Source organism: Excalfactoria chinensis, chromosome 15, assembly GCF_039878825.1.
Source record: "Excalfactoria chinensis isolate bCotChi1 chromosome 15, bCotChi1.hap2, whole genome shotgun sequence".
NCBI lineage: Eukaryota > Metazoa > Chordata > Aves > Galliformes > Phasianidae > Excalfactoria > Excalfactoria chinensis.
In genome coordinates this window covers 555,774-583,540 of record NC_092839.1, presented here as the reverse complement: position 1 = coordinate 583,540, position 27,767 = coordinate 555,774, and the positions used below count along the sequence as shown (strand labels likewise).

Below are 27,767 nucleotides of genomic sequence, written 5' to 3'. Positions count from 1 at the left end.
CACATTTGAGCCTCATCAAAGCATCAGATGCCTAAAACAAACATGTATGTATTAAATGCCAGAGTTGTGGAATCTGTTTGCAGATTGACACTGATTTGGGGATGAGATCAGGGACTTGAGGGACTTGTGTTAAGCAAACACACTCTGTGTGCAGCTACCTTTTGTCTAGCAGAAACTTTGTCAACTACTTTCAGCCAAATGATGCCGAGGAGGAGACCTCTAAAAGTCATGGTGTTCTTGCCAGCTTTATGAAGATCACTAAGTTGGGTGAAGGGGATTTCCTCCCACTGCCTACCCAGACGCCTCCAGCTTTTGTTGCCAAAATGGCAACAGAAGTTGCCAAATACAGATCCAGATGGAGCCAACTGGAGAGCTGCTGCTGCTGCTGTTCGTCTGTTGCTTTGTCTGCACCGGACACCCAAAGTGGTACTTAGCTGATAACACAACCTGATGATGTTGCATCACAGGGGACCTTTCACAAAACACTCTGTTGAAGATTGAGCCAATTCAGGGGTGATTCACCTTTGGTTCTGCACACATTTGCTGGTTTGGGCACTTCTTCTCTGCCCCTCTGGCATTACACAATGCTGACATTCTGCTGGGTAAACAAGCCACTCCTTTTCTAGGTTCACAGTATAAAACAGGTGTTATGATTCCTGCGGCAACCTACGGCCCTTCCTTGCAGCTCTCCCTGTCTGAATCAGTCTCTTCCTACTTGGCTCCCCACAAGTAAATGTACTGTTCTGACTGAGATCTCCTCACAGCTGTGTGCAGTGGTGTTGACAGTTCAGGGGTGCTTCCTGTTCCTGTGGGATCTATTCCTCCCATCTCTGCTCCCCAGAGCTACTTTTCCCCAGTTTTTTATTTTCCCCGTGCTCTCATGATCTGTTTAGTTCCAGTCAAGCGCTCCAACACTACACTGTGTTCTCCTCTCTTGTTCTTAGCAAAGATCTTACAGAGCAAGAGTTGCATTGCGGTCATTACTGTTCCCTGATGGTTTGGGCTTTCCTGTGAAGCCCACTCCAATGTCCTCTATCATAAATACCAGGATTCTTCATCAATAGACCACCTCAGCTGCTTTGTCCTTTTCCAGGTTGTCTCCTGTTGGATATCAATGCATGTTGGTCAAAACACCTGCCAGCTTTTGCTTTTGCCACCTCCCAGTTCGATTTCATTTTTCTTTATGCAGTCTGCACAAGTTCTCTTTATATCTGCTCTTCAGACCTTTGGATTAAAAGTGCTGTAAAAATGAAGAGTATTGCAGTTTTGATGAATCACTCAAAGAGAAGTGTTTGCTTCGTTGATTCACTGCCTCAGAATAGAGCAGATTTTCCCAGCAAGCTGAAATAGCAGCAGCATGGGAATATTGCACTCGTTCTGATTAGCAGAAGGCAGCATGGCCTCGTCTTTAATAGAGGTGAGAAGATGTCTGTATAAAAAGTGGACTCTGACTGTTCAGCTCTTCTTTGGCTTCAGGGAGAAAAACAAACAATTTAAGCTTCAGATTTCTCCAAGTGGTTTCCTATGCCAGGAACTTCCTGTACATAAAAGACAAATCTCTTTGTTGTAAGACAAGATCAGACTTACTCAGTTCCCAGAAAGACTTTATTTCTGGTACCACATTGAACATTTTCCAGAATGAGATTTTAAGAAGTAACCAGAAGAGGAAAGCTGCAATTCCTGCCTCAAAACTTAAGCCAGCTTATCTTCTGGTGGAATTTCATTGTTGATGCTGTGGAGAGGTGAGCTTGTCCAGAGCGCCAAAAACTTGCTCTAGGCTTCTCTCCTAGGTAGGAAAGGGCCATGTTAATGATGGGAACTGAACACACACCTTCCAGACAGCTAGAGATAGGCAAGATGAATCTAAAAGACCTGACAAGGAAGCGCTGTTCAGTTTGGGGCACTATTTAAACAAAGCACAAACAACTACCCACCCTGACAGCGGCATCTTAGACAAGCAGGCTGTCTCATCAGCTGATGTGGGCTTTGCCATCATTCTAGTTGGCCTACTCAGGGCTGCAACACCCAGGTGCGTAATGGGCTCCCAACAATGACACCCTTCTTCTAGCTGAAATTCCTTGCTGAACTGCAGAGATCACTGTTTGTGTCAGATAGGTGGAGGCTTGTGGGTTTGATTGTTGGATTCCCTTCTTACCCTGGTTATGAGGAATGACTTGAGCAGAAATAGGCAGGAGGTGGAGCAGCCAGCTCACCCCGGTCTTGTGGACCAGTGGCTATTTTTGGTCAATTGTGATACGCTCAGAAGCACTTCGGGTATGATGAACTCATAGGTCACTGGTGTAACAGCTCAGAGCACTTCCACGACAGCATTCTGGCAGTGCTTTACTTGCCCACAGGATTGTTCATTGTGGGACTTCAGAATGGTCTGTAGCTTCCTCTGATAGAGCAGCTAAGGGCTACATTTATGGTCTGTAAAACTAAGAGCTACCTACATGGTTTGTGACGGTCTGTGCTATGATCTCTAACACATACTGTGCTTGTCTTGGCCCAGAGCTGTGTGCAGATACCCCACTATCAAGGGAGACTGTCTGGACTGAAGAAAAGGAAAAGCAAAAGCGAGGAGAGGAAAAAATGTGTAGAATATGTGCAGTGCCAGACTGACAATATATACTTGGAAATCAATGTGATTTTCTTCATTTGTGGGGAAGTCAATAGAAGAATCAAAGCCAACAGGGTATAATGGATGGAAAAGCAGTTGTTAAAACTAGAAGTGTGTTTTCCTTTGCCCTGCTCTCTAGACTACGGGAATGGAAACAGGCAGATGAGGGAACTCAAAGAAAGTGCTGTCCACATGAGAGGTTGTCACCTTTTCCTGATAGCACTGTTAGGTATAATCGAACACCCCCCCACCCGTGACCTGACACACAGACATGGGAAAGAAGCAAAAAGGGATCTGTACCTTATGAAGACCCTTTGCAAACCAGCCTTTGCACAGGCTGCTCCCTCCCCTCTTCCCTGTATTTCTCTTCTGCTCTCACTTGATCATTCCCAGGCCATGTCACCAGCAGATGCAGTGTGCTTTCAGCTCTGAGATGGGTGCGACTGGTGTAGGTGTAGTTCACCTGTTCTGACTGCAGCAGTAGGTTGGAGCCCAAGGTAGGGTGCTTGCTACTGTCAGCAAGGTTTGCATAGTTCTTCATAGTTGCTCTGTCTCATTTCAGCTTTGGGAACAGTCCATCCAGAAGGAATTTGTTAAGTGTTGGGAAAAGGAATGTCAAGTGTTTAAAATGTGGCTGTTAGCTGCATTAAGCTGTCTGTAACACTAGCTAATGAGGCTGGAGGCTCTTGCAGAGACACTTGCATCTCAGCCTTCCTTGAGACGTGTTTTCATGGCAAGCTGCCTGAGATGTGTATTTCAGCCATGACCTGTCAAAGAGGCAGGGGTCAACATGTGAGCTGTATAGAAAGCAATGCATTGGAGTAAGTCCAGAGCAGCTAGTGCTGTGCTCCCAGGCTGTGTGTCTGGAGCAACGTCACATCCTCCAAAGCAGATGGAGCAGAGCCATCTGAGGTCTTGGATACACTGGGCTTCATTGAGCTAGTCTATATGACTGCTGCTCCAGAGATTGTGTGAGTGCCAAATGACTGCACTGTAAACAATTACATTTGCACACAAATCCCAGCAATTAAGTATTTTATTTTAAACAAACTCAGCTTCGGTTTTGAGTCTACAGACCTCAGCTCTGCTGTCTCCCTGGCTAGCAAAGGCCTTGCTGGGTAGGGGCCTGTTTTACATAGCTTCTCTCAAATCCTTCACAAAGCCTCTGCTTCAGTCTTGAAGTCTAAAGGAAAGTAACAAGAACAGACCAGTATTCCTAGAACAGCAGGGAAGATACTGAACTCAGATACTCAGTTTCTTGTGGTTAAGGGAAATAAATAAATAAGATACTTTTCCAGAGAGGAATTTCAGTGGGCCAAGGTACCACGTTACCAGGATGTTCACACTGTCCAGGCTGGGGAGAATGGTCAGCAATGAGGAGCCTGTCTGTGAATGGACTTATTTCTGTCTGCCCTTCTTTGCATGGAGACATTGACTCAGTAAAGCCAGTGAGAAGCTGTCCAACAGAGGTGCTGCCCAGCTACCCAGCAGTTACTGCCCGGGTCACCTGCCCAGCACTCAGCAGGTCAGAACCACACTGACTGCTCCTTCTAAGTGTGGTACTGACAGAAGCCAAACTGAAGAGGCTCGGGCTCTTCAAATTCTCAGACTGCTGCCAAAAGTAAAGGCAACTTATACTTAATGATCCACCCCTGGCAAAGCTATATTTGGAACAAGGCTTGGTTAATGTATCATTGCTCTAATAGCAACCTAGAGCTGAGATTGACTGAAGCACTCAGTGTAGAGGCAGTAGTCCAAACACAACAACCATATGTTGTCAGGAGCCCCAGGCTGAGGCAGAGTCCAGCTGCAGACAACTCAGTCCTTTACTTCAAGATTCAGGGCTCAAACCTTTCAAGACAAAGCTGCTCTTCAGGCCAGAACTGCCCACTCACAGAGCAGTGAGCAGCTGAGCTTCCTGAAGAGACACAATATCTTGCTATGGCTATAAAAAGAAGAAGGGGGGAAAAAATGATACAAAAAGAAATAAAGAGTGTGGATCCTATGAATGTAGATGGGTATGAGAGGCAACCGTGCAGCTGTTAGAAAGGCTTTCCAGCAAAGCAGGGGCTCAGCACAGCCTTTACCCCTTTACCATCACCAGAGGTCCCATGTGGCCCATAGCACTGCAGCACTGGACCCATCTTGACTGTGAGGTGACCTAAAAGAGCTCACTCAGGCTGACGGAGTTCTTGATCAGCTGTCACTACAACATTTTTTACATGGCCGCTCTTACTGTATTTAGATAAGCCCACGAGTTGTCAGTGCCTTCCCCAACAACAGGATCACACATTTGGACACAGTGTTGGTTTCACACTGGTGGTAGGTGAACCTGTCTAATGAAACAGCGATGAAATGTGTATAATAATCCTGGCTGCTTTCTTTCATGCAGTTCAAACCTGGCGTATGTATGATGAGATTAATTGCGCCTCTTGATTACCCTCCTTGCATGGAATGGTGTTTCTTGTATTGAAGTACTCCATTACATACACATTCACTTTGAAGCCCAAGACATGGAAACAGATGAGGGCACAGATTTCTGTGTCTCTCCAGCAGATGTTTTAGGTCAGACCTTTTGAAACCCCGGTTGCTTTGTATTTGCATATCTATTAGTGTGAAAACCACACTTGAGAAACCCCCCCTCCTCCATTCCCCCCACCCCCCCGTGTGGGTGGCTGCCAGGTGCAAGGAGGGATTTGGGTGCACAAATCTTTGGGCTCAGTGCTGTCAGCAGTTCTCCAGGCTTGAGGGTCAGGCTAAAGTGCCCATCTCTTCCTGCAGTCTAGTGAACTGAAGGAAAAAGTGGTTTCTGCTTGTTGTCTGCAGAAAACCGTGAGGGAACAGGTTGATTTGGGAAGAAGGACTCTGCTCTGCTTCACCTCGTTCTTGCCCAGAGCCGCGCACAGACTGCTGCTCTTTGGGGTACTTGGTGCTCTGTTCCCACCATCAGCCCCATTTCTGTGCTCTCTGGGGACACAAACGCCTAGTGGCGCTCCTCCTGCATTGAGCAGGATGTGCGGAAAGCACCGCGTTCCCCCCGGGCAGGAGGGAGCAGGTGACGTGCATCCTCCCAGGAGAGGACTTCAGCTCTCTTTCCTGGGGCCGGCCAGCGCCGGGCTCTTTCCCGGGGCTGAGGGTGATGCTGATGCCCGGGTGCCGGTTACTCCGGGAGCATTCCCATGGTACCGGCACGGTGAGGCAGGGCCCCGTCACCGTGGGGTGGCCGGGAATTCCCAGGGAGAGGTTGGTCCGGGTGGACGATGCCATCATGAGGCCCTGGGAGCTGCTCTGGGCAGCGGGGATGAAGGCAGGGGGGCTCAGACCCAGTGACCTCTGGTTCCCGTCCCTCCCCACCCGGCCCTCGGGGCTATCTCTGCCCCGCACCCAGCCTTCCTGCTGCGTGACTCTGAGCACCGCATTGCTGCTCGGTGCTGCACCCACTGGCTGGTTCGCAGGAAGAGTCACTCCCCCGTGGCTGTTTTGTCCCGTGGGACGCGGCCCTTTGAAGTCCATGCCCGTCTGTCCCATGGTGCGTGAGTCGCTGCTGTGCACCCGGGGGGGGAACTGGGAGGAAACTCCAAAATCCTTCCCCTTCCCTCGTGCCCTCACTTACGCCTCACCGCAGAGCCGTGCCGGGCACGCAGCGGGCAGGGGAAAGGCCACGCAGCAGCGCTGTGCTGCCTCGTGAGCGGAGCGACCCCTGGGCTGTCTGTCATGCCTGGCAGCTCCCAGAGTCTGAGCTCTGGGGAAACGATGGGGAATTTCTGGCACAGCCCTGGAAACGTGTCCTGTGAACGGCACGGCTGCCAGCTCCGTGCCCCGGCAGATGCCCGCAGAGGTCGGAGAGCTGCTGTCCCTCTCCCAAACCCGTCTCTCCGGCTCTCTGTCCCCCCCTGCTCCACCTGCCCGGCGGGACCCGGGCTGACAGCCACCGCCGGCACGCAGCTCTCAGCAAGCCTCGGTCGGATGAGCACCTCCCTCCCTGAGCTGTCAGCCTGGTTAGCTGCCTTTGTTCAGATTCAGCCTTATTTCTTTGGACTGCTGGAAAGAGGTTGTGGTGAGAACAACCCCCTCCATCTTCCTGGACTGGTTAGGATAGCCCCCTCCTATGAGCACACCATGTACATGGGTGCTGTCCTCTGTAATGGCAACTTGGATCTGTATGGCTGATGCCAGCCCCAAAGGGAAGACACAAGTGCTGGAATTTTGCCTTGGTCTTAATGCAGCATTTCTGAGCCTGAACCAGGTGCCTGTATCACAACCAAAAGCCTTATTTCCACCCTACACATGGGGGGGGGGGGGGGGGGGGGGGCTGTTCAGTTCAGACTGGTTTTGCACCTGCTCATCATTGCCCCTTGTGCAACCCTTAGTGCCTGGGGCACAGCTGTGCTGCAATCACAGCCAGCTCTTGCATCACCTGCATGGTGGCCTTTGGCAGCGGAAGAGCAGGAAGTAAAGAGTGTTTTTTTCAACAACCTGAGTTACACAAAGAATCAAATTGAGGCAAAATAGGTTTTGCGGGAGAAGCAGTTCTGCAAGAGCCTTTTATCTAAGTGTGTGAAGGTTCAGAGGTGAAGGGGTTTGCAGACAGAACAGTGTGAGCTCTCCAAAATGTGCTCTCTCTGCCAGCACCCTGGTGTCATTGGCACCGTTTGAGTGGGACTGGGGAAAGAGTTCACTGTCATGAAAGCCCTGTGCACAGCCCACCTGCAAGAGAAGAGCTGCCTGGGAGATGGTGCCGGGATGTGGGGATGATGGCACTGGGGATGGCTGCATCCAGCTGCCACGGACTGACCCCTGACAGCCCTGCTGCTCAGGTGAGCTCACAGGGCACAAGCATCTGCTGCTGCCAGCCCATGTTTGGCCACCCATCCCGCCTCACTCCCTCCTGGCCCCAGTCCTCCTTGGGCCCAAGACAATACTGGGCTTTGGCACTGCACGCACAGGTGAGGACAGGAGAGCCAGGCGCTGTCTGTGAGTGCTTATCTACAACACCATGACACAGCTTTTGTGAAAGAAGTGATGAGCCCCACGGGCTGTGGCCCAGCAGGTCAGGGAAGGTCTGGCTGCCGAGCTCAGCAGTGTGTTTATGTTTCTGACCTTACAAAACCCATTCCCTTGGTGGCTGAAACCACAGCTAGAAATGAGGAAGAGGTGGGGAGCAGAGGTGCAGGAGGTGTGCTTGCTCTCAACTGCCTCTCTTCAGCCCCGTGTGGCTGTGTCAGACATGCCTGGGGAGGAATTTACCCCAAATCTACCAACCAAGCACATGGCCAGGCCCCCGCTGATGGAGTGCCTCGTGCTCTGGCTGTGACTGTGGCTCTGGCTGTGACTCTCTGCTGTGTGGGCCTCGGGGGCTTTGGACCTCTGTCAGGGAGTTTGCCTAGTACAGTTCAGTCCTCTGCACCAAGACCTGGTCCTATCCAACATATTTCCTGCTGTTATCTCGATCCTCATCCTTAGGGGAGGTTTTGATTTTAATTCTGGTAACTCAGAAATCAGTGAACGTCGGAGGCGTGAGGAGCTGCAGGATGCAGGTGCCCAGCTGGGCCATGGGCTGTGTGGGCAGCACTGTGAGGCACAGGGTATGAGCCGGCCCCAGCTGGGCCTGTGGCGGCACATGGGCTGCGAGGGGCTGCCACGTGCCGGGCTGTCTGTGCTGTGCTGGGGCCTGAGCTGGCTTTGTCTATATTTAGTGCATTTTTCAGATAACCCTCTTGTGCTATTTTTGGGCCCAGTGCTGACTTAAGGCCCCTTCTTGCCCTTGTGCTGGCTGCGTCATGGGCTCCGAGCCTCCTGGTTTTCAGTGTCCTCCAAAATCCAGATGTTTAGAAAGGTATTGAGAAGAAAATGAGCTTTTTGGGGTTATTAGCGCTGCAAAAATGAGAGAAAGGAATGTCCTAAGCTCCTTTTCCTTCCTCCTTGGACCCTGTAGGAGAACTTTGAGGCCCAGGATCTGGGCTCTGCAGGGCTGAGCTGGGCCATGGGGACATCTCTGCAGCACCCAGTGGCAGACAGGCCCACCGCTGTCACCACGGCACAATGCACTGCAGTGCACCGCAGCAGGGCTTTGATGGTCATTGTGTTCAGCACGTGAACAACTGAGAGAAAGAAAAAGGCTTTCTTCCAAAACAACGTGAAAGAGCTTTGCTTTTCCAGTGAGACTCAGCAGCAGCAGAAACGTGGGCTTCGGGCTGTGGGAGAAGGGTGGAGGTTCTGCTGCTTGGGCAGCTCTCAGGCAAAGCTTCTCTTCCACACACACCGCTGTGAGGCTCTGATGGCAGCTCTGGGCCCGGTGCTGTTATGGCCATAGCTGGGCCAAGTGGAGTGCAGGGAGAGCAGGGCCAGGTGCCTGCCAGGACCCAGCAGGAGGGCCTGGGAGCAGGGACCTTCCACGCAGCTCTGTAAGGTCAGCATCCGTGGAAGCTCTGTGCTGGGGCAGGCCACTGCCTCACATGCAAACTGACAGGCACAGATGCTGGGTCACCCTCAGGGTTATTAAAGCCAGCAGCCAGGCCAGGCCTCTCAGAGGGCTCTGCAGGAGCAGCCACACAGCATTGCTGGGAACAGGGCAGCGATCCCACAAGCACAAGCATGGATGTGGCCCAGGCAGCACTGCAGGTTCAGCACTGAGCCCCGGGATGGTGAACCTGTCAGAGCCAGGCTGAGCTCTCGAGGCTGTGCCTTGCTGTGCCCTGCACTCAGCCTGCAGCCAGAACATGGGCTGTGTGAGCAAGGGAGCCCTGCCGCCTTCAGGGCTGCACGCGTTCGTTTGAAGATTCCTGTATGTGCCAGAGATCTCAGGATGGTGCACGAATAGCACCTGCCCTCTGCTCCACAGCCCCATTGCCAGCACCTCTGTGACTATTGCAGCTCTCTGCAGCCAGGTGCCAAGGTCACAGCCTCACACATTGCTGGGAGGCTTTCAGGATGCTCGGGAATGTTTTTCAGGTCCCTGAGGTGGGTGTGTGGAGAATAAGATGGTGGGAGCAGGGATGTGCACATGTAAAATCTTGAGGAGGCAGCCGGGGATTCGTTCCCATCATCTCAGCACAAAAACAGACTGTGGATTAAGAAAAGACTTTAGTGTTCCCTTCAATATAGTAGAAGCTGTTTGGGGCAGGACATTTATAGCTGCCCTTCCGTACCAGGAGCTCTCTTGGGTTTCAGGGCTGGGTGACAACAGGAACATGACTCTGAGCCGCCCCAGTCCTCTGCCAGTAACAGGCAGAGATCTGTCCCGGTGCATAAGGGGCATAAAGAACTGCTAAGTAGAGTCTCCAGACCAATGCAGCTTATGGCAGCTTATGAAAAGCACTGCCTCGTGGCTGCTCCCCCTTGTAGCCTCCTTTGTGCCCCTAGCCCGTGCATGTTGCCACTGACAGCAGCAGGCTGCAATGTCACAGGCTGAAGATAACATCAGTGCAGGTGAAGTCACTGCAAGGACAGACACTGGCACAGATGAGGAGCCTGCAACCCAGGCTGGGTCTGGTGGGAGCCAGCCCTGACATCAGGAAGGCCCTACATGCTGAGCAAAGCTCACCCCTAGGTGAGCCGGGACAGAGCCCCCGCCCTGAGCACAGCAGCACCAGGAGCTGCTGACCTCCCAGGCACAGCTACATTCCCCACAGGGACAGCAGCTCACAGCTCCAGTGTTGCCTTCCAGACAGGGAAATGTCAGCAGCACAGCTCCGGTTGCAGGCAGCCTGGCCTTCGTCCCCTCTGGTGCTGTGGAGTGACACAGAGCTGGGTGGCCTGACAGCTTCCCCTCATCCTTGTCCCCCCAGTTTTCTCCCCAGCAAGGACTAGGGAGATTGGGAAGCAATTTTTCCAACCACTTCCTGCCACCCAACATGATTTTTCAAGGCTGGAGGGAACATTTTGTTTGTTTTCCCTCTGGGCCACTGCTGTTACAATGACACCTTACCTGAGCACATGGCCATCGGACACCGTGACCTCACAGGCAGCCCCTGGCTGAGGCACACACCCCAAAACCACCCTGGGGAGGATGACTGAGCACACCCCAGCAGCTCCCGTTTCCTCCTGTCCCCAAGCCAAGCCAGGAGCTGGTAGAAAACAAGATGTCAGTCAAAGGGGCACTGAGTCAGAGCTCTCTGGCCGGGTCAGGCGAGGATGCTGGCAGGATGCCCTGCAGGGGCTGGGCTGAGAAAACCAAAACTCCCCCCACGGGCAGCCCTGCGTCCCACGGCTGCCCCACACACCTGCCTTGGGCAGCCCCCCCTAAGTCCACGTGCTTTGCAGTCCTTGCTTCAAGGGGTGCTTGACTTTGTCTGGCAGGCAGCTGGTGACTTTCTTGCACAAATGGTTATTTAGGGACAATTGACCCTAATTTGAAATAGACTTCAAGTCTGTTTGCTTGCTTGCTTGCTTGTTTTAATGAATGGAGAACTCCTCTACTGTGTTCATCTTTGCAAATAAAGTCTTTATTATTATTATTATTATTATTATTTCTTTTTTTCTTTTCAGAGAAGTGTAAATTTAACACCCAGATTTATGTCAAGTGAGGTCACCACCTGATGTTTGGCATTTTCTGAGCGCTCTTCACTATTTGCTGTAGGTAAATTCCTTTGCTGCTGGAAAGTCATGTTGGCTGCAGTTCCCAGCACCCCAGACTGTCTCCATCGTGGGCCGTGGGCTGCCTGTGCCCTGGGCACAGCTCCCCCACATCCCCAGGTGTTGTGCTCAGGGCTGCTCCTTGGGGCTGCTGTGACTGTCCCGTGGCTGCAGTCACTGGGAGGTGGCACCCGGCCCCTCACTGGGGGTCCACAGCCGAGCAACTGGAGGTGTCCCCAGAGAAGGATCCATCCCCAGCCCTGAAACAGCCACACATTCCCAAATGGTCGGCTCCTTGCAGAGCTGAGGAGCCCCAGAGGACACTTCCAGCACGGGCAGAGCGGGTATCCTCATGTTCACCATGAGCCGAGGGAGCTGGCATTGTTCAGTCTGGAAAAGAGAAGGCTCAGGGGGGACCTCATTGCTCTCTACAACTACCTAAAGGGAGGAGGGGGAGGAGGGGTGGTGTCGGCCTCTGCTCATGCATAACTAGTGACGGGACTGAAGGGAATGGCCTCAAGTTGCACCAGGGGGGTTCAGGTTGGATGTTAGGAATAACGTCTTCTCCAAAGAGTCGTCAGGCAGTGGAACGGGCTGCCCAAGGAGGTGGTGAAGGCACCGTCCCTGCAGGCGTTGGGAAACATTCAGGCGCTGTACTGAGGGAGGTGGGTTGGCGGTAGGTGGATACCCCACCCAGGCTGCCAGCCCTGCCTGCGCTCAGCAAGGAGCCCCGGTGCTGCAGGCGGTGCTGAGAGGGCTCTGCAACGGTCCTGCCACGCTCGTTTCCCAGCGTCTCGTTTCCTCAAGAGCTCCGGATAGCTGGGCCCAGCGTTCTGCTTTTAACAAAGGAAGAGCAATGGGAGCCGGCGCGCTGCCCGCTGCCGTCAGCGCTGAAGCGGAGCGCTTGCGTTACGTGCTGGCCGTGCTCCCCGCCAGCAGCTCTTGGTGCCGCAGCTCTACAGCAGCTCTTGGTGACGGGGCATCGCGGGTCGCGGTGCCGTGAGCCCGGGCCGCGTCACGTGACGCAGGCACGCCGCCCCGTTAATGACTGCGCCCGGAACGCTCCATCCACGCGCGGACCGTTTCCTGCCTCCCGGCGCCACGTGACGGGCTCGGCACGGGATCCGCCCGCCCCGGTCCGCGCCGAGCGCGAAGGGGAAGGGCCCGGCGCCGCCCGACGGCCCCGCGCGGTGCGGGCCGAGAGCTCCGGCACAGCCCAGCGACGGGACACGGCCGGTCCCCGCGGACACGGAGCGGACACGAGAACGACCCCCCCAGTCCGGCCGGGCTCCGCCGCAGCCCGGAGCCTCGCCGCCCCGCCCCGCCCCCCCGCGGCGCCGCCTCCCATTGGCCGACGGGCGGGGGCGGGCGGGCCGCTTTGTGACGTCACGCTCAGCTGTCGGAAGGTCCCGATTAGTGCGGGGCAGCGGCGGGCGCGGGGCAGAACCGCGGAGCGACACCGGGACGGGGCTGCCCGCGACACCCGCTCCCGACGCACCTCCGCGCCCGCCGGTGCCGCGCCGCCGCCCGCCGACACAGTGCCCGGTGTCCGTCCCGGCAGGGTGAGTGCGCGTTGCGGGGAACGGGCGGGGAGGCTCCGGGGTGTCCGGGAGCGGCGGGCCGTCAGGCGGTGCCGGTCGGAGGGCGGCGGGGCTCCGGGCCGGGCTGTACGGGAGGCTTCGTCTGGCGCCCGCGGACGGGGCCGGGCCGGGGCCGCCTCCCCCTCCCCCCCCCCCCCCCCCCCCCCGCGCTGTTGTTTGTTTCGGCACCGCCGGATTAAGCCCCGCGCCTGCGCCCCGCTCCCATTGGCCGCGCCGGGTTGGAAGGCTGCGCTGACGTCACTCATTTCCATTTGACATTGAGCGTCACGGGGCCGCCTCCTGCCCCCCGCCCCCCCCGCAATGTCCTGCCGCGACCCCGCGCGGCCCCAGCCCGGCGGCGGCACCTCCCGGCGGGTCACCGGCACCTCCCGGCGGGTCGCCGTGCCTGGGCCGCGCGGGCTCGGCGGGCGGGGCGGCTCGTTTGGCAATAGCGGCCGTCCGGGGGCTGTTGCGGGGTGCCGGGCGGTGTGTCATCCCGGTAGCCCCGCGGCGGTGCCGCGCTCGCGTTCCCGCGGCCTCACGAGCGGCGGCGCGTGTCCCGTACCCGCGGGGCTCCGGGCTGCGCACCGCCGCCGTCACCGCCGCTCCGCGCGGCCCCCGGGCGCCCCCGTGCTGCGGGACGCGGCCTCGGCGGCGGTTCCGCTACGGGGACGGGCGTCGGGCGGCACGCGGGGCTGCGCGGCTCCACCAGCGGCTGTTTCCTTTCTTTTCCCCGGAAGAATAAATGTTGTCATTTTAATCCTCCACAATCCCGCTCCGGTTCGTCCCGCACCGCGCTGTCGCCGTATCTGCTGCTCGTGGGGTCGGGCGCGACGGGAAGAGCGCGGGGGAAGCGTTTCCCTCGAGGATGAGCCCGTGCCGCCTCGTGGCGGGGCTGGCGGTGCCCGGCCGTGGGCCTGGACCAGCTCGGTGGGGCCGCGCGTGGAGCCCGCCGGGAGCTGCGAGGCGCGGGGTGACCCCGCAGGGCAGCGGGCGGCCGGAGGGGGGAGGGGAGCGGGGCCGCCCCCGAGTCGCGGTGCCGGAGTCTTGTCTAATTTAGGTGAGGTGAGCTGAAAATAGCGCTTCCCACGTGTGCCGGAGGCGCGCACCTGATCTGTGTGTCAGCAGCTTCCCGCTGTGCCGGTACGGACGGCAGCTCACGGCACTACCGCTTTCCCAGCGCCGCTGTCCTCAAAGGGAGGAGCTGCCGCGGGTTTCCGCGCGGCCCTGCAGCTCGCCGAGCCCACAGCTGGGGCCGCTCCGTGTGCGCTGCGGGGACATCCCAGCCGTGCTCAGCGCCTGGGTGAGCCCGGCGGGTGCATCGCCCTTGTTCGCCTCCTCGATGGTGAATTGACGTTCTTATTGTTAGGATTCGGTGCTCCGGGAAAGGCGGCTGCCCGGCTGCCGTGGTGATGAGCGCGTGGATGGGCGGTGCTGGAAGTGCTGTGGTTGTGGCCGATGTCCTGGGGCAGACCGGGGAAGCTCCTCCGCTGGTGCTTCAGTGCTTGCAGAGGGAACCCTTCCGGGATGATGGACGGAGGGATCCCGTCTGCCGTCAGTGTGGGGGCTTTGCTTTTTTCCAGCCCTGGTGGCATTTTCATGTCCTTTTTTTGTTTCTGGACCAAATGCATTTTCTGAGCACGGTTAATACTCTGCCCCTCGTGTCTGCCATCCGTCTGCTCTGAGGGCTCTGCAGCCATGAATGAAATCGGAGCGCTGGCCCCACGCTGAGCTGTGGGTAGCTCTTCCCCAGCAGAAAGCTAGAGCAGTAACCAGGCCTGGCTGGAGGAGGGCACTGCCCAGGGCTGGGGTGACACAGCCCTTGCCCTGCCTGGACTGTGGGATGTGGGGTGCTCACTGCCTGCAGCAATCCTGCTGCGTGTAGCCCTGGCTCTGCCCCTGTTCCCTCAGCTCGGGTGCACCAGGCACACGTGGCAGTGAGTGGGTGTCTGCTGGAAGTGCCCACCCAGTGGGTGCAGTTGGGGTGGCTGTCTCCGTATGCGTGGCTGTGTGTGTACCCTGCAGTGCTGGGTTTGGAGGCCTGGCTGGTACAGGCTTGGGACATCATTGACAAGTAGCAGTGGAGGTGTGTGTGTCACCTCCCAGAGCCAGAGGGTGGCAATGAAATGCATGCAGGTGCTTGAGAAGAGCACCTCTGCAAATGACACACAGATAACCTAACAGTAACAGCTTTCAGAATTAAATCAGCCCAGAGCAGGTTTCAGCACTAGTGAGGCTTCTGGAGGTGAGAGTGCTCCCCTTGGAGCCCATCCCCAGCGAGTGCACGTTTCTAACAGATGTCATGTGCAGTGTGTCCTTTACTGCAGCAGGGGCTGGGACCACCTTCCTGCTGTCCCCACTGGCCCCGTTCCTCTGGCCTGAATGCCCCTGTTCCCTTTTGCAGGCCTTTGCACTAAAGCCAAGTGAAGAACCTCATAACTGCACTGCACTCCCTGTAACTCAGCAAAGACTTCAGCAAAGCACTCCTGCCACAAGGAAGGACCTGCAGCAACACAGAGCTCTGTGCCCTTCCCTGTCTGCCCATCCCCGCATTGAGGCGGGCACTTAGCAGCCGCTTTTCTCCTGTCCCACCTGACTGCTCCCCACCATGTTCCAGCGTCTCACCAGCCTCTTCTTCAGTGACAGCAGTGCACCAGAGGACCTGGAGGAGCCCAAGCCCTTTGTCTCCGAGGAGGAGGAGGAGGATGGATGGCTCATAATCGAACTTGGAGGTGAGAGAAGAAAGGTTTCACACAGCTGCTGAAGAGGCTTGTCTCTTCAGTGCCGGGCAAGCGCTGTCAGGTGATGGCATAGTTTGCCCCTAAATGGAGATGCTGCCCTGGGGCTCCCAAGCCCTCGGGGCCAGGATGGGACTCCTGCACAGTTCTGAATCAGGAGGAGAACTGGGCTTTGGGGTGGTCCCACCTGCTCACTGGGTGGGGGCAAAGCACCGTGGCCTTGGCAGGCAGGGATGACAGCCACATCCCCTGCACTGTATTGGGACCGTGTTCTCGTGGCCACCATGTCTGCAGCCATCTCCAGCTCTGCAACATGTTGGGGTCTTCTGAAGCCACCCAAGGGGGGAAATCTCCTCTCCAAAAGCCTTTGTGAGGGTTTATCTGCCCAAAGCATGCCCTGCATGTTTGCCAGGAGCAGGTGAGTTCTGCTGCTGTGATGCCACTGTGTCTGAGGAGCCCCTCCATGCTCTCTGCTCCAGGGCTGGCTGGGCCCCTCTGACAGCAGCCAGGCCAATGCATTCCTTGTGCATGAGGGTTTCTCCAGCTCCATTAAGATCTTTGGGTTGCTATTGTAGGGTTGATGATTCAGCTGATTGCAATGATCATTTTGTGACCTCTTGCTTGCACAGGCACACACAAACAGCTGCCTGCACTGCAGGCCTTGGGCTGCTGCTCCTCATTGCCCACCAGCTGCTTTTGCAGCCTCTTGTGAGCACAGCACAGCCTGGGGCTGGGGCTTGTCCCCTTTGAGGTGGGTGCAGATGCCCCCGCCTGTCTCACATGCTCCAAAGAGAACTCATTTTTGTGATGCGAGTTGTTCCTTAGGGATCTGTCCCCCATGCAGAGGGACTGGAGCACAGACCCACCTGGGGTGGGGGCAGGGACACCCCAGTGCCAGTGGGAGCACTGCAAGGAGCTGGAGGGGGAAAGGAGGGTGGCATGGGCCACACAGAGGAGTTCCTGTCCTCTAAAGTGCTCCTGGTGTCACAGTTGTGATGTGGGTGGGGATGGGTTGAAAAGAGCTCCTTGCACATGGGCGTGCAGCTGCTGTGCATTGTGGCCAGCAGGCCTCTGTCCTGCTGCTGGCAATGGCTGCAGCGTGCCTGAAGCGTGCCAGGAGGAGCTGTGGGTTTTCCCTATCAGAGAAACACGGGGCTGTGTCCTGAAGCTTTGGGTGGGAACCTGCAGCCTGCTCAGTGGGGCTCCAAGGCTGGCTGTTTTTCTGGGTGACTTTTGTTTTGTTTTTTTAACTGAAGCAGCCAGGCCCTTGGTGCAGAGCCAGCACTTCCAGCAGGGAGCTTGCGTGGACTTGGCACCCCCACTGCTAATCCCTGTCGGCACCACGGCTGCCTGAGCATTCCCCCACCAGCGAGGGATCGATATAGTTCAGCCCTATTTTGGAGCCCAGAGTTATGTAAAGCAATTCCAAACCAAAGCCTCTCGGCTTCAGCCCTGGCCTCTGTGCTGTGGCAGACGAGTGCCTTGCAGCCCGGCTCTCCCCCCGTGGCCTTCAGGTCTCTGACCCATGTGGCACAAAATGCACCTGACTACATGGTCCCACGAGGCACATCTCCAGGGCTCCATGTGCAGGCTCCCAGATGCAAGTCCCCAGCTGGTGGGGGCAGCCCTTGTGACATCCAGGGCCCTCATTGGGATGGATGGGGACAACTTAGCATGTGTGGCCCTGTGTCCTGGGTGAGCATGCTTGACCCTGGGGAGCAGCACTGAATCTAAGCTCTGTGTCTGCTATTGGCAAGCAGTCTGTAGCCTGGTACAGTCACAGCTGTTCCTTGCCTGCTGCCCACTGGTCTGAAGCAAGGTGTTCTCTGCCTGTGAGGCTAATTGTGGCTGGCCCTGTTTCCAGGCAGGAGGAGCAAATGCCTGCCCTGTGCTTTGTACTTTTTCCAGACTGTTTAGGCAGCACTGGCTCATGCTTGCCTCCTGTGTCTTCGCCCTGTCCATAGTCTGCATTGAGCCCACCCCAAGCAAAGCATGGCCCTGGTGGCTGCGTGGCAGTGCAGGAGGAGGCAGCTGGCAGGCTGAAGTCAGAGGTGATGTGAAAACTTCTGGGGAAGCTCTGATGCTTCACAGGAAAGATTTTTTCCAGGGAAAAGGTGTGCACTGTGTGTGTTTTGCTGCCCCGTGTGCACAGTGTAGTTTGCTGCCCTTCTTCAGTGGCGCAGTTCAGGTGATCTAGAAAAGCTTGCAGACAAAAGCAAGGATTCTTGATTGATTGATTGAGCCAAATTTCTTTCTCTACTTCAAGAAAGAAAATAATTTCTGCCAGGATCCCCAACGTTTGGTGAAAGCACCCAGCAGGAACCATTGCAGGCTCAGCACATGGGGCACGGGGACTCCCTGTGCCCGTCCGCGGCGGCGATGCCGTGGGTTCATCACACACTAACGATGCCCCTTTCTCTCCCCCCTTTCCCCACTGTACATGGTGTGTGTGTGTCCCCGCTGCGCCCCGCATGGCTCTGCACCCCGCTTGCTCCCCAGGCGGTGCTGCCTGCCCCGGTGCACAGCGGCAGGCAGGGGCCGGTGGCCACGGGTGCTCGGTGCGGCCCCATCCGGCACCACCGCCTGCCTCGCCGCCGGCCCCGGTCCCAGCTCACACCGGCAGCCCCATGCCCACCCTGCCCAGCCCCTGCTTGATGGACGAGAGTTGGTTTGTCACCCCTCCCCCCTGTTTTACTGCAGAGGAGCCCGGCCCCGATGGCGTGGGCAGCAGCCCAATGGAGGACCTGCTCATCGAGCACCCCAGCATGTCTGTCTACGTCACCAGCACCCTCGAGCTGGATGCAGAGGGACCTCAGGACGATGCTGCCGGGTGAGCGTGAGCTCAGGGACCAGGGTGGCCATGCGCAGCCTGCAGCATTTTGCCCGTGCTGCCCACCTCAGGGGAGGGGGGAGGGGAGGAGGCTGGGGTCAGTGTTTAAGAGGTAGATTTGGGTTGGCCTAGGGAAATATTTAATGCTGAAGGTGATGAGACGCTGGAACAGGTTGATCAGGGAAGTTGTGGATGCCCTGTTGTCATTGGAAGCATTTAAGGTCAGCTTTGAGCAACCTGGTCTGGTAAAGATGCCCATGGCAGGGGATTGGGTGTGATTTTCTTTGAAGGTCACTTCCAACCCGAGCCATCCTGTGAGTCAGTGACGTCAGTGTCCCTGTGTCCTACCTGGCAGGGTGCCTTGGCCAGCGCCATGCAAGGACAGCAGCTTCCATGCCTGGAAGTATTCTGGCATGCACTAGGACCATGTTAAGATGACTGCGGGTGTGGGACTGGCCACGTGAAACCCTTGCTAAGTGCTTGCTGCTGGGGAGGCACTGGCCTTGTCCTCATCCTCTCCTGCATATGGCATGTCACCCCACTGCCAGGCTGGGCTTAAGCCTGGTGGCTTGCACAAGAACGGCATGAGCAAAGAAGCCCCACCAGGAGAGGGTGGCCCTGAGCACATCGGTGCTCCTGAGCCCCCATTTTCCCCATACAGGGGAATGCTGCAGCCTGCTGCCACCAGCTCTCCCTCCTGGCTCTCTGCTGGCTCTGGTCATGCTCCCACTGTGCATGGCAGTGGGTCAGGGTCCCCCCCCTTCACCCAACACACGTGGGTGCAGATGTTTCTTTCTGGCCCATCTTCCAGCATAACAGGGGATACAGTTAAACAGAGATGCCATAATCTGCCACCTAACTAAGGTGCAAACGAGACCCAGCCCCCTGCCATCCCCTTCCCTGGGAGCTGGCAGGATGCAGCCCCTGGATCTGCCCTTCCCGCATCTGCAGCCTCTGTGCAGCACGGGGAGCTCTGTCCTCTCCCCATGGCTGTCCCTCACAGCGCTCAGGAAAGCCCTGACTGTGCCCAGCTGGCCCAGCACTGGTGCTGCCGTTCTGGGTTGCTGCTGCCGTGGCCCTGTGAGCCCTTCCCCAGGTCAGGGAAGCATTCTTGGGGTCGGGGCTTTGCTTTTCAGCCAGCCTTACAAGGCAGAACTGGAGAACCTGTTTAGCCGGGGGACGGTGTCCCTCTTGGCCTACTCCTTTTGCAAAGCCCCGCTGGGGGCTGCAGTGCCATCTCTGGAGGAGCCTCGGTGCTGGTGGGTAAAGGAGGAGGGAGGCCAAAGGGAGCTGGGAACAGGCAAGGGAGGGGATCCGCTTTGGAGCGGGATGGGCGCAACAGGGCCGTGGGCTGCGCTCGGCTCCCGCCCGCCGGGTTTGAGCGTGCCGCTCCCGCACGGACCATCCCGCGGCCCTCGCGGGGACGCCGCTGGGGATGAGCCCAGCGCGGAGCGGGGCACGGGAGGGCGTGGGACGGGAGCGCCGGGCACCACCGACCTCTGACGGTGCCGTGTTCCCACAGGGAGGTGCCGGAGCCTCGTCTGGAGCGGCACGTGCCACACCGCAGCGCGACCCTGTCGGTGAAGGCCGCCGTCCTGGAGAAGGTCAGCCAGGCGCGGCGGGTGCAGCGGGCCAAGCAGCTGGCCGAGAAGCCGTGGCTGAGCCAGAAGGCGCTGCAGCGGCAGGACCGGGCCCGACAACGCCCGCCCCGTCGGGCCCGGCAGCGCGCGGGGAGCTTCCTGCACCAGCCCTGCCAGCGCCACTGCAACTACTGACCTCGGCACGGCGCCCGCCGGCGGGGCTCGGCCCCCAACTCACGGCGGCCCCGGCGCGGCCGCCCCGCGCTCCTTCCGCTCCCCTCCCGTCCCCGGGCCGTCGCGGCGTCGCCTCGCGCGGTGCGGACGGGAGGAGCGGAGCCGCGCCGTTCGCCGTGCCGTGCCGGCCGGTTACCCCACAACGCCCCCAACGCCCCCCGACACCCCGGAACGGACCCTTAACGAAACCCGAGTTGATCCCCGTTGGTTGTGTCCCGAGGAGCTGTGACAGCAGTGCCTTTCTTCATGACATCCTACCCCTCCAGGTGAACTGACCGTGATGTCACGAGGGGATACCAAGCAGCGGGGAACGGAACAGCGACCAGATTTGGTATTTGAGGGGAAAAAACCTACACTGTAACCAACGCTTCCTCCTCCCGGCCCGCCGTCAGAGCGGACTGCAGGCACAGCTGCTGGCACCGCTGCTGGACCCTCGGCTGCTCCGTGCCGGCAAAACCAGCAACGCCAGCAGCCCCTCTTCCTGCCCAGATTTCTTAATCGCGTTTTTAGCACAGTAATATGAACCCCCCACTGCCATTTGTACAGACAGCCGGGCGGGGCTCCGTGTTCCGTGTTTTTAAAGACAACCTTACCAAAAATCTCAGGAAACAAAGCACTGAGCCGGGAGCCGTCGGAGCGCCGCAGGGAGCTGACAGCTGGGCAATGGAGCAACGCGGGGACGTCGGCGGATCCTGCCGCGAGCAGCCCCAGGTCCCGTGCTGTGTGAGCCAAGGAACGTCAGCCGCCCCCAGCAGCGGAGCGGAGAAGGGACCCGCGCAGCCCCCCCGGGTGGCGGAAGTACGTTGGAGCCGGTGGCAGAGAACGTGAAGGGAGAGGGAAGGATGTAAGCCGGCGGTCGCAGCACGAGGCCGGGCAGTGGGAGCGCTGCGGGCCGGAGCTGTGCCGCGCGGAGCCCTGTCTGACCTGCCGATGTCGCATTGCTGCCGGCAGCCACCTCCAGGCCTGGGCGACGCTCATCGATGCTGCTGCACTGGGCTCCTCCTGGCACCCAGCGCTGGCCCATCGGCATCGGGAACCCCTGGGATGGCAGCGTGAACTGCTTTTAGGCAATTGTTGTAGGCCCGGCCTCAGCCTGCTGCCCTTTTTTAATGAGAGTAAAATGCACCCCCAGGCCCTCCTCCAGTGAGCAGCCTCCCTGACACCTGACTGCAGACGTGGCTGGTGCTGTTTGCCTGCATAGGTTACCTTTAGCTCTGATGACACAGCAATCCCAAAAGCACACGAAGAATGGAAACGTGTTTCAAATACTTTTATTCTAAGCCACACATTGGAGCCTTCCAGATTCAATTCTTCCAGGCCAGTTTCTTGTTCCAGTCCTGCTGGGCGCAGTGCTGGCTGCCATGCTGCTGGGAGCCCAGTGCCGGGCAGTCCCATTCCTAACAGGAACCCCCATTCCAAATTCTCTTTTCTAATGTCAGTAGCAGGCGGGGTAGAAGTTCTGAGGCAGAAAACAGGCAGTTCTGTTGTGCTGCTTTTCCTGCTGTTATGGTAAGCATGGAGTTGCAGAGCTTGTTCCCAAAGCAGAGTAGGAGCGAGCCGGGAGTCAGTGCCTCATCCTGCCCACCCTGGACATAGTCAAGATGCAGTTTCATTTCTGTACCGGAGACTGATGGATGATTCCTTGAGTTGAGGGGAAAGTTTACATCCTTTGGCTTCCTCGGCTTCACATGAAATGCCTTTTTATTTCTGAAGTGATCCCTGGTACAAACTACGCTGCTCTCATAGGAATGCAGCCATGGGTGCTGCTGAGGACAATAGGGCCTTTACTGGGCACCTCGGTGTGGTGAGGAGGGCTGGGTTTGACACCAGCAGCCACATCCCATGATCCTGCTGTCTCCAGAGCTCTGGATGATGTCCCCATTGGCCACCAGGCTGTTCCCCACCCCAGCAATGCCTTCAGAGGAAGAATTTTTTCTCTAGCCCAAAGGCACGTCAAGCTAACAACGCCAACAATTCTGCCTCCCAGCCATCTTAACCTGCTGCAAGTTCTGCACATCTGAGCAGCCACCAGTCCCAGCGGACCCTGGAAGGAGCGCCCAAAGCCAAGGCTGGGGGTGCCACCTCCACCCCTCTGCAGCTCAGAGGTGCAGATGTGCTGAGGGCACCACGCAGCCCCCAGGCTGAATGCTGCCGCATGCACACTGTGTGTCTTGTGTCTGCTCAGCCACGTGAACACGTTGCCCCATAGGAGACCCCTCACCGTGTCAACACTGTCCTCTGCTTCCTGCTCCTCCTGGCACTGGGGCGTCCGCAGCCCCGGCTGAGCCCTCCCTGGTTCCCATCATCTGTTTCAAACAGCAAACACTGTTGCTCCGTCCTGTTTTGGGGAAGAGACTGCAGAGCGTTCTGTTTTCCTTGCATCTTTCCGTGCCAGTCTGTCATCATGCTGCTCCCAGCCAACACAGGAAAATCAGTGGAACTACTATCACCCGTTTTATCAAGAGTATCTTTATAAAAGGTTAATAAATTATTAACAGTGTTCTAACGAAGAGGTTAATCCGGAGTCGTAGCATCCCGTGGTCGAGTGGAGTGCACTTACTATGGTGAATAGGCTCCTGTGGTTCCCCCCTCTGATGATTGCACACTTGCTCACGTATTAATTAATACCTATTAATCACCGATTAACCCCGTTCACAGTGAGTATGGATTCACTTCTTGCACTTTGTGACCGACACTCCTGATGCTGTGGCAGAGACACGTTTGAACTGTGCTTTGCAGAAGACCTGCGCTGCTCCTGTCCTGTCAGTGGTGATCACCACAGCCGGCCTGATACCAAATCTCCTGCCCCGCTGTTGTAAGATCAAGGAAAACCCTTTACACTGAGGTGACAAGTCTCCTTGAATCTTCAAACAAACGAAAGGTGCTTAAAAACTGAGAACATTTTGGTGTGCACAAATGTGCACCTGTAAATATTTTAACTCTCGGTTGGATGTTCAGTCGGTTGTTTTGGGGTTTTTAGTTTTTAGTTGTTTTGCATCCAGTCGTTTTGATTTGTGAGTAACCTGCGGTGCTCCCAGCAGGAGGGGGGGAGCGCAGAGTGGGGAGAGCTGTGGCTGCGTCCTGCTTGGGCAGCGGGGCAAGTTCATGGCTTCGTTTTGTTGTGCAGGGGGAAGCTACAGCGTGGGCAAACAGGTTGGCTGGGGCCCATCATGGGGTGCTCTTCTGGACACCTCCAATTGGACGTGGGTTCTGTCACTGCCCAGGAGGCTGTGGTTACTCACCTGCACAGAGCCTGTAGGGCTGTGGGATGTGCTCTGCAGTGCGGTGTGGGGATGGGTGGGCGTGAGAGCGGTAGCCGCATCCTTGTGTTGTTGTGAGCATCATCCCTGAGTCCCTTGTGTTTATCCCCACAATTCACATTGTACTGCTAGAATGGAGCAGGCCTGTTCTGCTGTGAACAACCCAGCGCAGGCTGACGCCTTGTGAAAGCCCCAAAGTTTGGGCAGCTGGTGAGGCACTGGGGAGCAATGCTGGGCAGGCTGACAAGGATTGCTTTTGCCACCCCGGCAGCTCAGCACAGCCACGTCCTGCTGCCTGGTTCTGGCTCTGGCTGGCACTGGGAGCCGCGACGTGGGGCAGAGGGCTCTGAAGAACACAGACACAAATGTGCTTTCCAAAACAAGTGCTGTGAAGGCTCGCTGTAGGAAGAAAATGGTTCTTTCCGCAAGAGTCAGCTTTTCTATAATGGAGAAGTTTTCACCCATAGCTCATCCCAAAGATCACCTCCACAGGAGTACTCACTGTACCTCCAGGCACGTTGCTAACGAGTAGTTAATTCTATGTTTACATCATCTCCATTCAGCCCCACCGGGCAGAAAGAGGTGCAGCCGTCCTGTTCTGTTCAGAGCAAGAGAATGAAGAAAGCATACTGCAGCGAGACTTGGGACACGAATGGCACAGCTTAATGATTGCTCCCACAAAGGCTCAATGTCAGTTCCAGTGCCTGGCAGCACCCAGACCTCCATTGAATGCCCGCAGTTAGAGAAGGCCTGCAGAGGTGTGCCTGGATTTCACTTTGATTCCAGCTGCTGGTGGTTCAAAGTGTGAATGTTATCCCAGTGTAATCGAGGGCTCAGTATGTCAGGATTAACATAACATGTTAATGTGACCACGGCGTCTTCCGTGGCCTCGTGCCACACGTTGTCCGTGCACCAAGAGATGGCCTTTCTGCTTCTTAGAAGAGGTCCTTGTTGAAAACTACAGCTCTCTCTTTATAACATGAGGCAGAACAAACCGTGCAGCTCTGTGGAGCAGTGAGGTTGTCCCATGCTGTATTCCTTCCATTCTTCCCTGCAGGCAGATGAGGTGATGGTGCCCCCCCCATCCATTGTGCTGCACTGGGGGTGCTGCTTTTCCAGCTCAGAGTCACCAAAATGCTGTTAGGGCGTGAGCTCAGAGCGTACAAACCTGACAGCTTCAGCTCCATTGCAGCTGACAGCACAGCTCCTGCTGCTGCATCCCATCACCAGTGTGGCGGGGCTGGGGGGAGCACAAGGAGATTTTATTCCCTTCAAACGGAGGGGAAAGAAACCAGCACTGTAATTCCAGCTTGTAGCTTAAAACCAGCCACGGGAAGCCCCCCTGCTCCTCCACTCCTCCACCTTCCCCACTCACCTTTGTTGGAAGCTGGTCACAGCCGGGCCCAGGTCTTGCTAGATCTTTTCTTTAGCTCTGTTTCATCACAGTTACACTTTGGGAAGTGTGGGAGTGGCGGAACAGCGCAAGGCGTAACAATCAAATAGTGTTTTTTTTCTTGTATCACAAATGTACCTGTATGGAGCAATGGCGCACTGCAATACTTTATTTATATGTATCCGCCCTCCAACTCGGTATTCTGCTTGTAGGACTCACCCAAACTTACTGCACATCGCCGTGCTGTATGACTGTGTATGTGCCTTCCACCCTTTGCTCACGGTCTGTCATCTTATTTTTCCTTAAACAACTGCGGAACTTGAATAAATCAGCAAACGGCAGTTAAAAGTCCTATGCAAGGGATGACTGGGAATTACATTTTCAATACTCCTGCATTTCTACGTCGCTTTAAAAAGCAGGTGCTGGGACTTGCAGAGAAGCCTCACAGAAAGAACACCCTCAAAGCCCCATTTCGGCTGCCGAAGCTCCTGTGCAGCTTTGAGGCGCTCAGCCCCCTCCCCACCCCCCCCCTCCCACAGCTCCTCACCACTCCATGCATGGGGCTGAGCAGCCGGCGCTGCCCTGGGACGGTGCTCCACATCCAGCTTTGCCTTCCATGTCCTCTTCTAAAGAGAAAGCAGTGTCCGGGCTGAGCAGGATGCCTTACGCCTGTGCTCGGATACTGAGCGGGTTGTGAAGCCACAGAGCCATGCGATGCGATGCCCACGGCCACGTCCTGCCGCAGGGCGACCTGCTGCCCAATGCCTTACACTGGTGGGACGACACCGACACCATGATTTTGGAGACGAGCAAAAAGAGCCCCACATTTTCTACATCACCTGTGCTGTAGGACTGAAAGCTTGTTCAAAACACTAATGGAATACGTCCTCTGTATGCGTTAACGTGTTAAATCGATGTAAGCAGGGTTAGTAGGGGAAGGCTGTCTGCTTCCTGTAGGACTTTGTTTAAACGTTTGCCACGTGTCAACAGACTGAGGGACACGACTGCCTGGAATATGTTACGTAGTGTGCCTGTGTGTGTGTAACCTGGGTTTGGTTGTTAGACTGTAATGCCGTCTTTTGACTGAAAAAAAAAACCCAACTAATATAAAGAAAAACCACAAGAAATAAAAAAATATATATTTGAAGTCTATTTGACGTGTGTTCCTCTGAAACCTACGAGTGCAGCTGTTTACAAACTGCAAAATGCAGGTTTTGGCTTTTGAAACAGGCTTTGAAAAATCAACGCTGCAACTATCAGACACGTCAATGGAAAGCAGCACCCTTCGAAGGCAAGGATGAGAAGAGGGTGGCACAGGCTGTCATAGCAGAGCTTTTCCCCCGTTAGCAAACCCTAAAGCTTCATAGAGGAGCGTGAGGACAGCTGAAATTAGTTCCACTCAAGATAAAGCGTTTCTATGGTGGGGGCTGCTGACCACGGCAGGGCGCTGTCCAGAGGAGCTCCGTGCACACAGCTCCAGCCTCTGCTCCGGGACCCGAAGGGCTGAGCTCCTCTCTTCTCCATTCCTCTTTTGCCCAGCATTCCCTGTCCCTGGCCATCCCGGTGACCCTCTATCAGACCCCATCAAGTTATTAACAATTTTCTTGCATATGGGTGTGGAAACAAGGTGGCAATATTCCACACATGGCCCAGCACCAAGGAAAGGGGAATGTTCGCTTCCTCCCTTACCCACCGTCTACACCTCCATTATCAGCACCCGCTGACCCTCCTTGCCCCAAACCAGGGTCTCTCTCAGCCCCAGGCTTCCCTTTCCCAGTGGGCACCAACACAAGGCCCCCCCACCCCTTCCCCAGCACACCCCTCCTTTCCCAGGGCTGCCATCCACCTCCTGCTTTGGCCTGCCCACATCTCCCTACACCACAACCCTGCCATCAGCTTCCCCCGTGGTGGTGCTTTCTGCAGTCCCAAGCGCACCCCTTTATTCCCCTCCTACATGGAGGAAAAGATCCCCATAGATAGTACACGGAACCCTTCCATCTTGTGGGTGCAGTGCTGCGGCTGGTATGGCTGGAGCTAAGCTCGAAAGCAGATCTCACTTTCTCACTTGTAGCACCATCACCTTCACACGCTTTTCCTGCCCACAGAACAAGGACCTTTCCTGCAAACCCTGCCTTTCAGTTTTGTGAGCTTTGTCCAGTTCCTCATCCCCCACAACTTCCCCTGACCTGACAGGCAGTGGCAGCAGCCAGGCCAGGCCCAGAACATGGAGATTGCTGCAGTGGGCATTGCCCATGCTGACGGGCAGGACAGGAACAGCAGCACTACAGTACAGCCCCTCCACCTGCACTCGGGCAGTGGGACGTCTGACAGGTGTGGGGCAATTCTGCTTCGTCCTCAGCATCACTCCACAAAAGGAATGAAACCAACTTTGTGAGCCGGATGATTAAATGAGGTTAAAAAATGGTGAACTCTGGAAGTAGTAAAAATAAGTCACCTCAGAAAGTCAGCTGGCTTCCAGCTGACCACATGTGTGCGTGTGTGAAATACACAAATAAAATGCACAGGAAACTTACAGCAGTCAATGCTTTCCATGGCAGCCAACCTCAGGGCGCCGCAGAGCAGGACAGGGCTGCAAGCAGCAGGGCAAGGCCAGGCCTTGGGGAGGAGGCAGCACTGCCACACCAGAACGGCTTCTCCAAGGCAAAGAAAGAGATAGCCAGGGCGGAAAGGGAGGCATCAGCCTTGCTCAGTTACCTGTGCACAAATAGGTTATTTCTGCCATTACAAGAGGCAGCAGCCTGCAGCTTATGTATTTTAAAAGGTATAAAGACCCACTGGAGCACAAAGCGAGCCGCCATCTAGAAAGACTCGCTTCTCCATTTCTCCCCACAAGGGCTCCCCGGAACAAAGAGCTGACCTACTTTCCCTGGCAGCACACAAACCAGTGGCCGCAGTGGCTGTGCAGCCCCACATAGACAGCGCACACAGACAGCGCAC

At 56.4% G+C, this 27,767-nt stretch overlaps 1 protein-coding gene across 2 annotated transcripts; it reads left to right on the top strand.

Moving 5' to 3' along the window:
• The first annotated feature begins 12,547 nt into the window (after nt 1-12,547).
• Nucleotides 12,548-25,955, top strand: TP53INP2 (tumor protein p53 inducible nuclear protein 2). 2 transcript variants are annotated; one of them, XM_072350231.1, is made up of 4 exons: nt 12,548-12,756; nt 15,179-15,506; nt 18,213-18,342; nt 19,865-25,955. In XM_072350231.1, exons 2-4 carry the CDS (start codon nt 15,383-15,385, stop codon nt 20,115-20,117), a joined length of 507 nt encoding a protein of 168 aa, XP_072206332.1. In that variant the 5' UTR covers nt 12,548-12,756; nt 15,179-15,382; the 3' UTR covers nt 20,118-25,955. The 2 variants fall into 2 exon arrangements, with proteins under 2 accessions (XP_072206332.1, XP_072206331.1); XM_072350230.1 differs by having other exon boundaries at nt 18,012-18,342.
• The last annotated feature ends 1,812 nt before the right edge of the window (nt 25,956-27,767 follow it).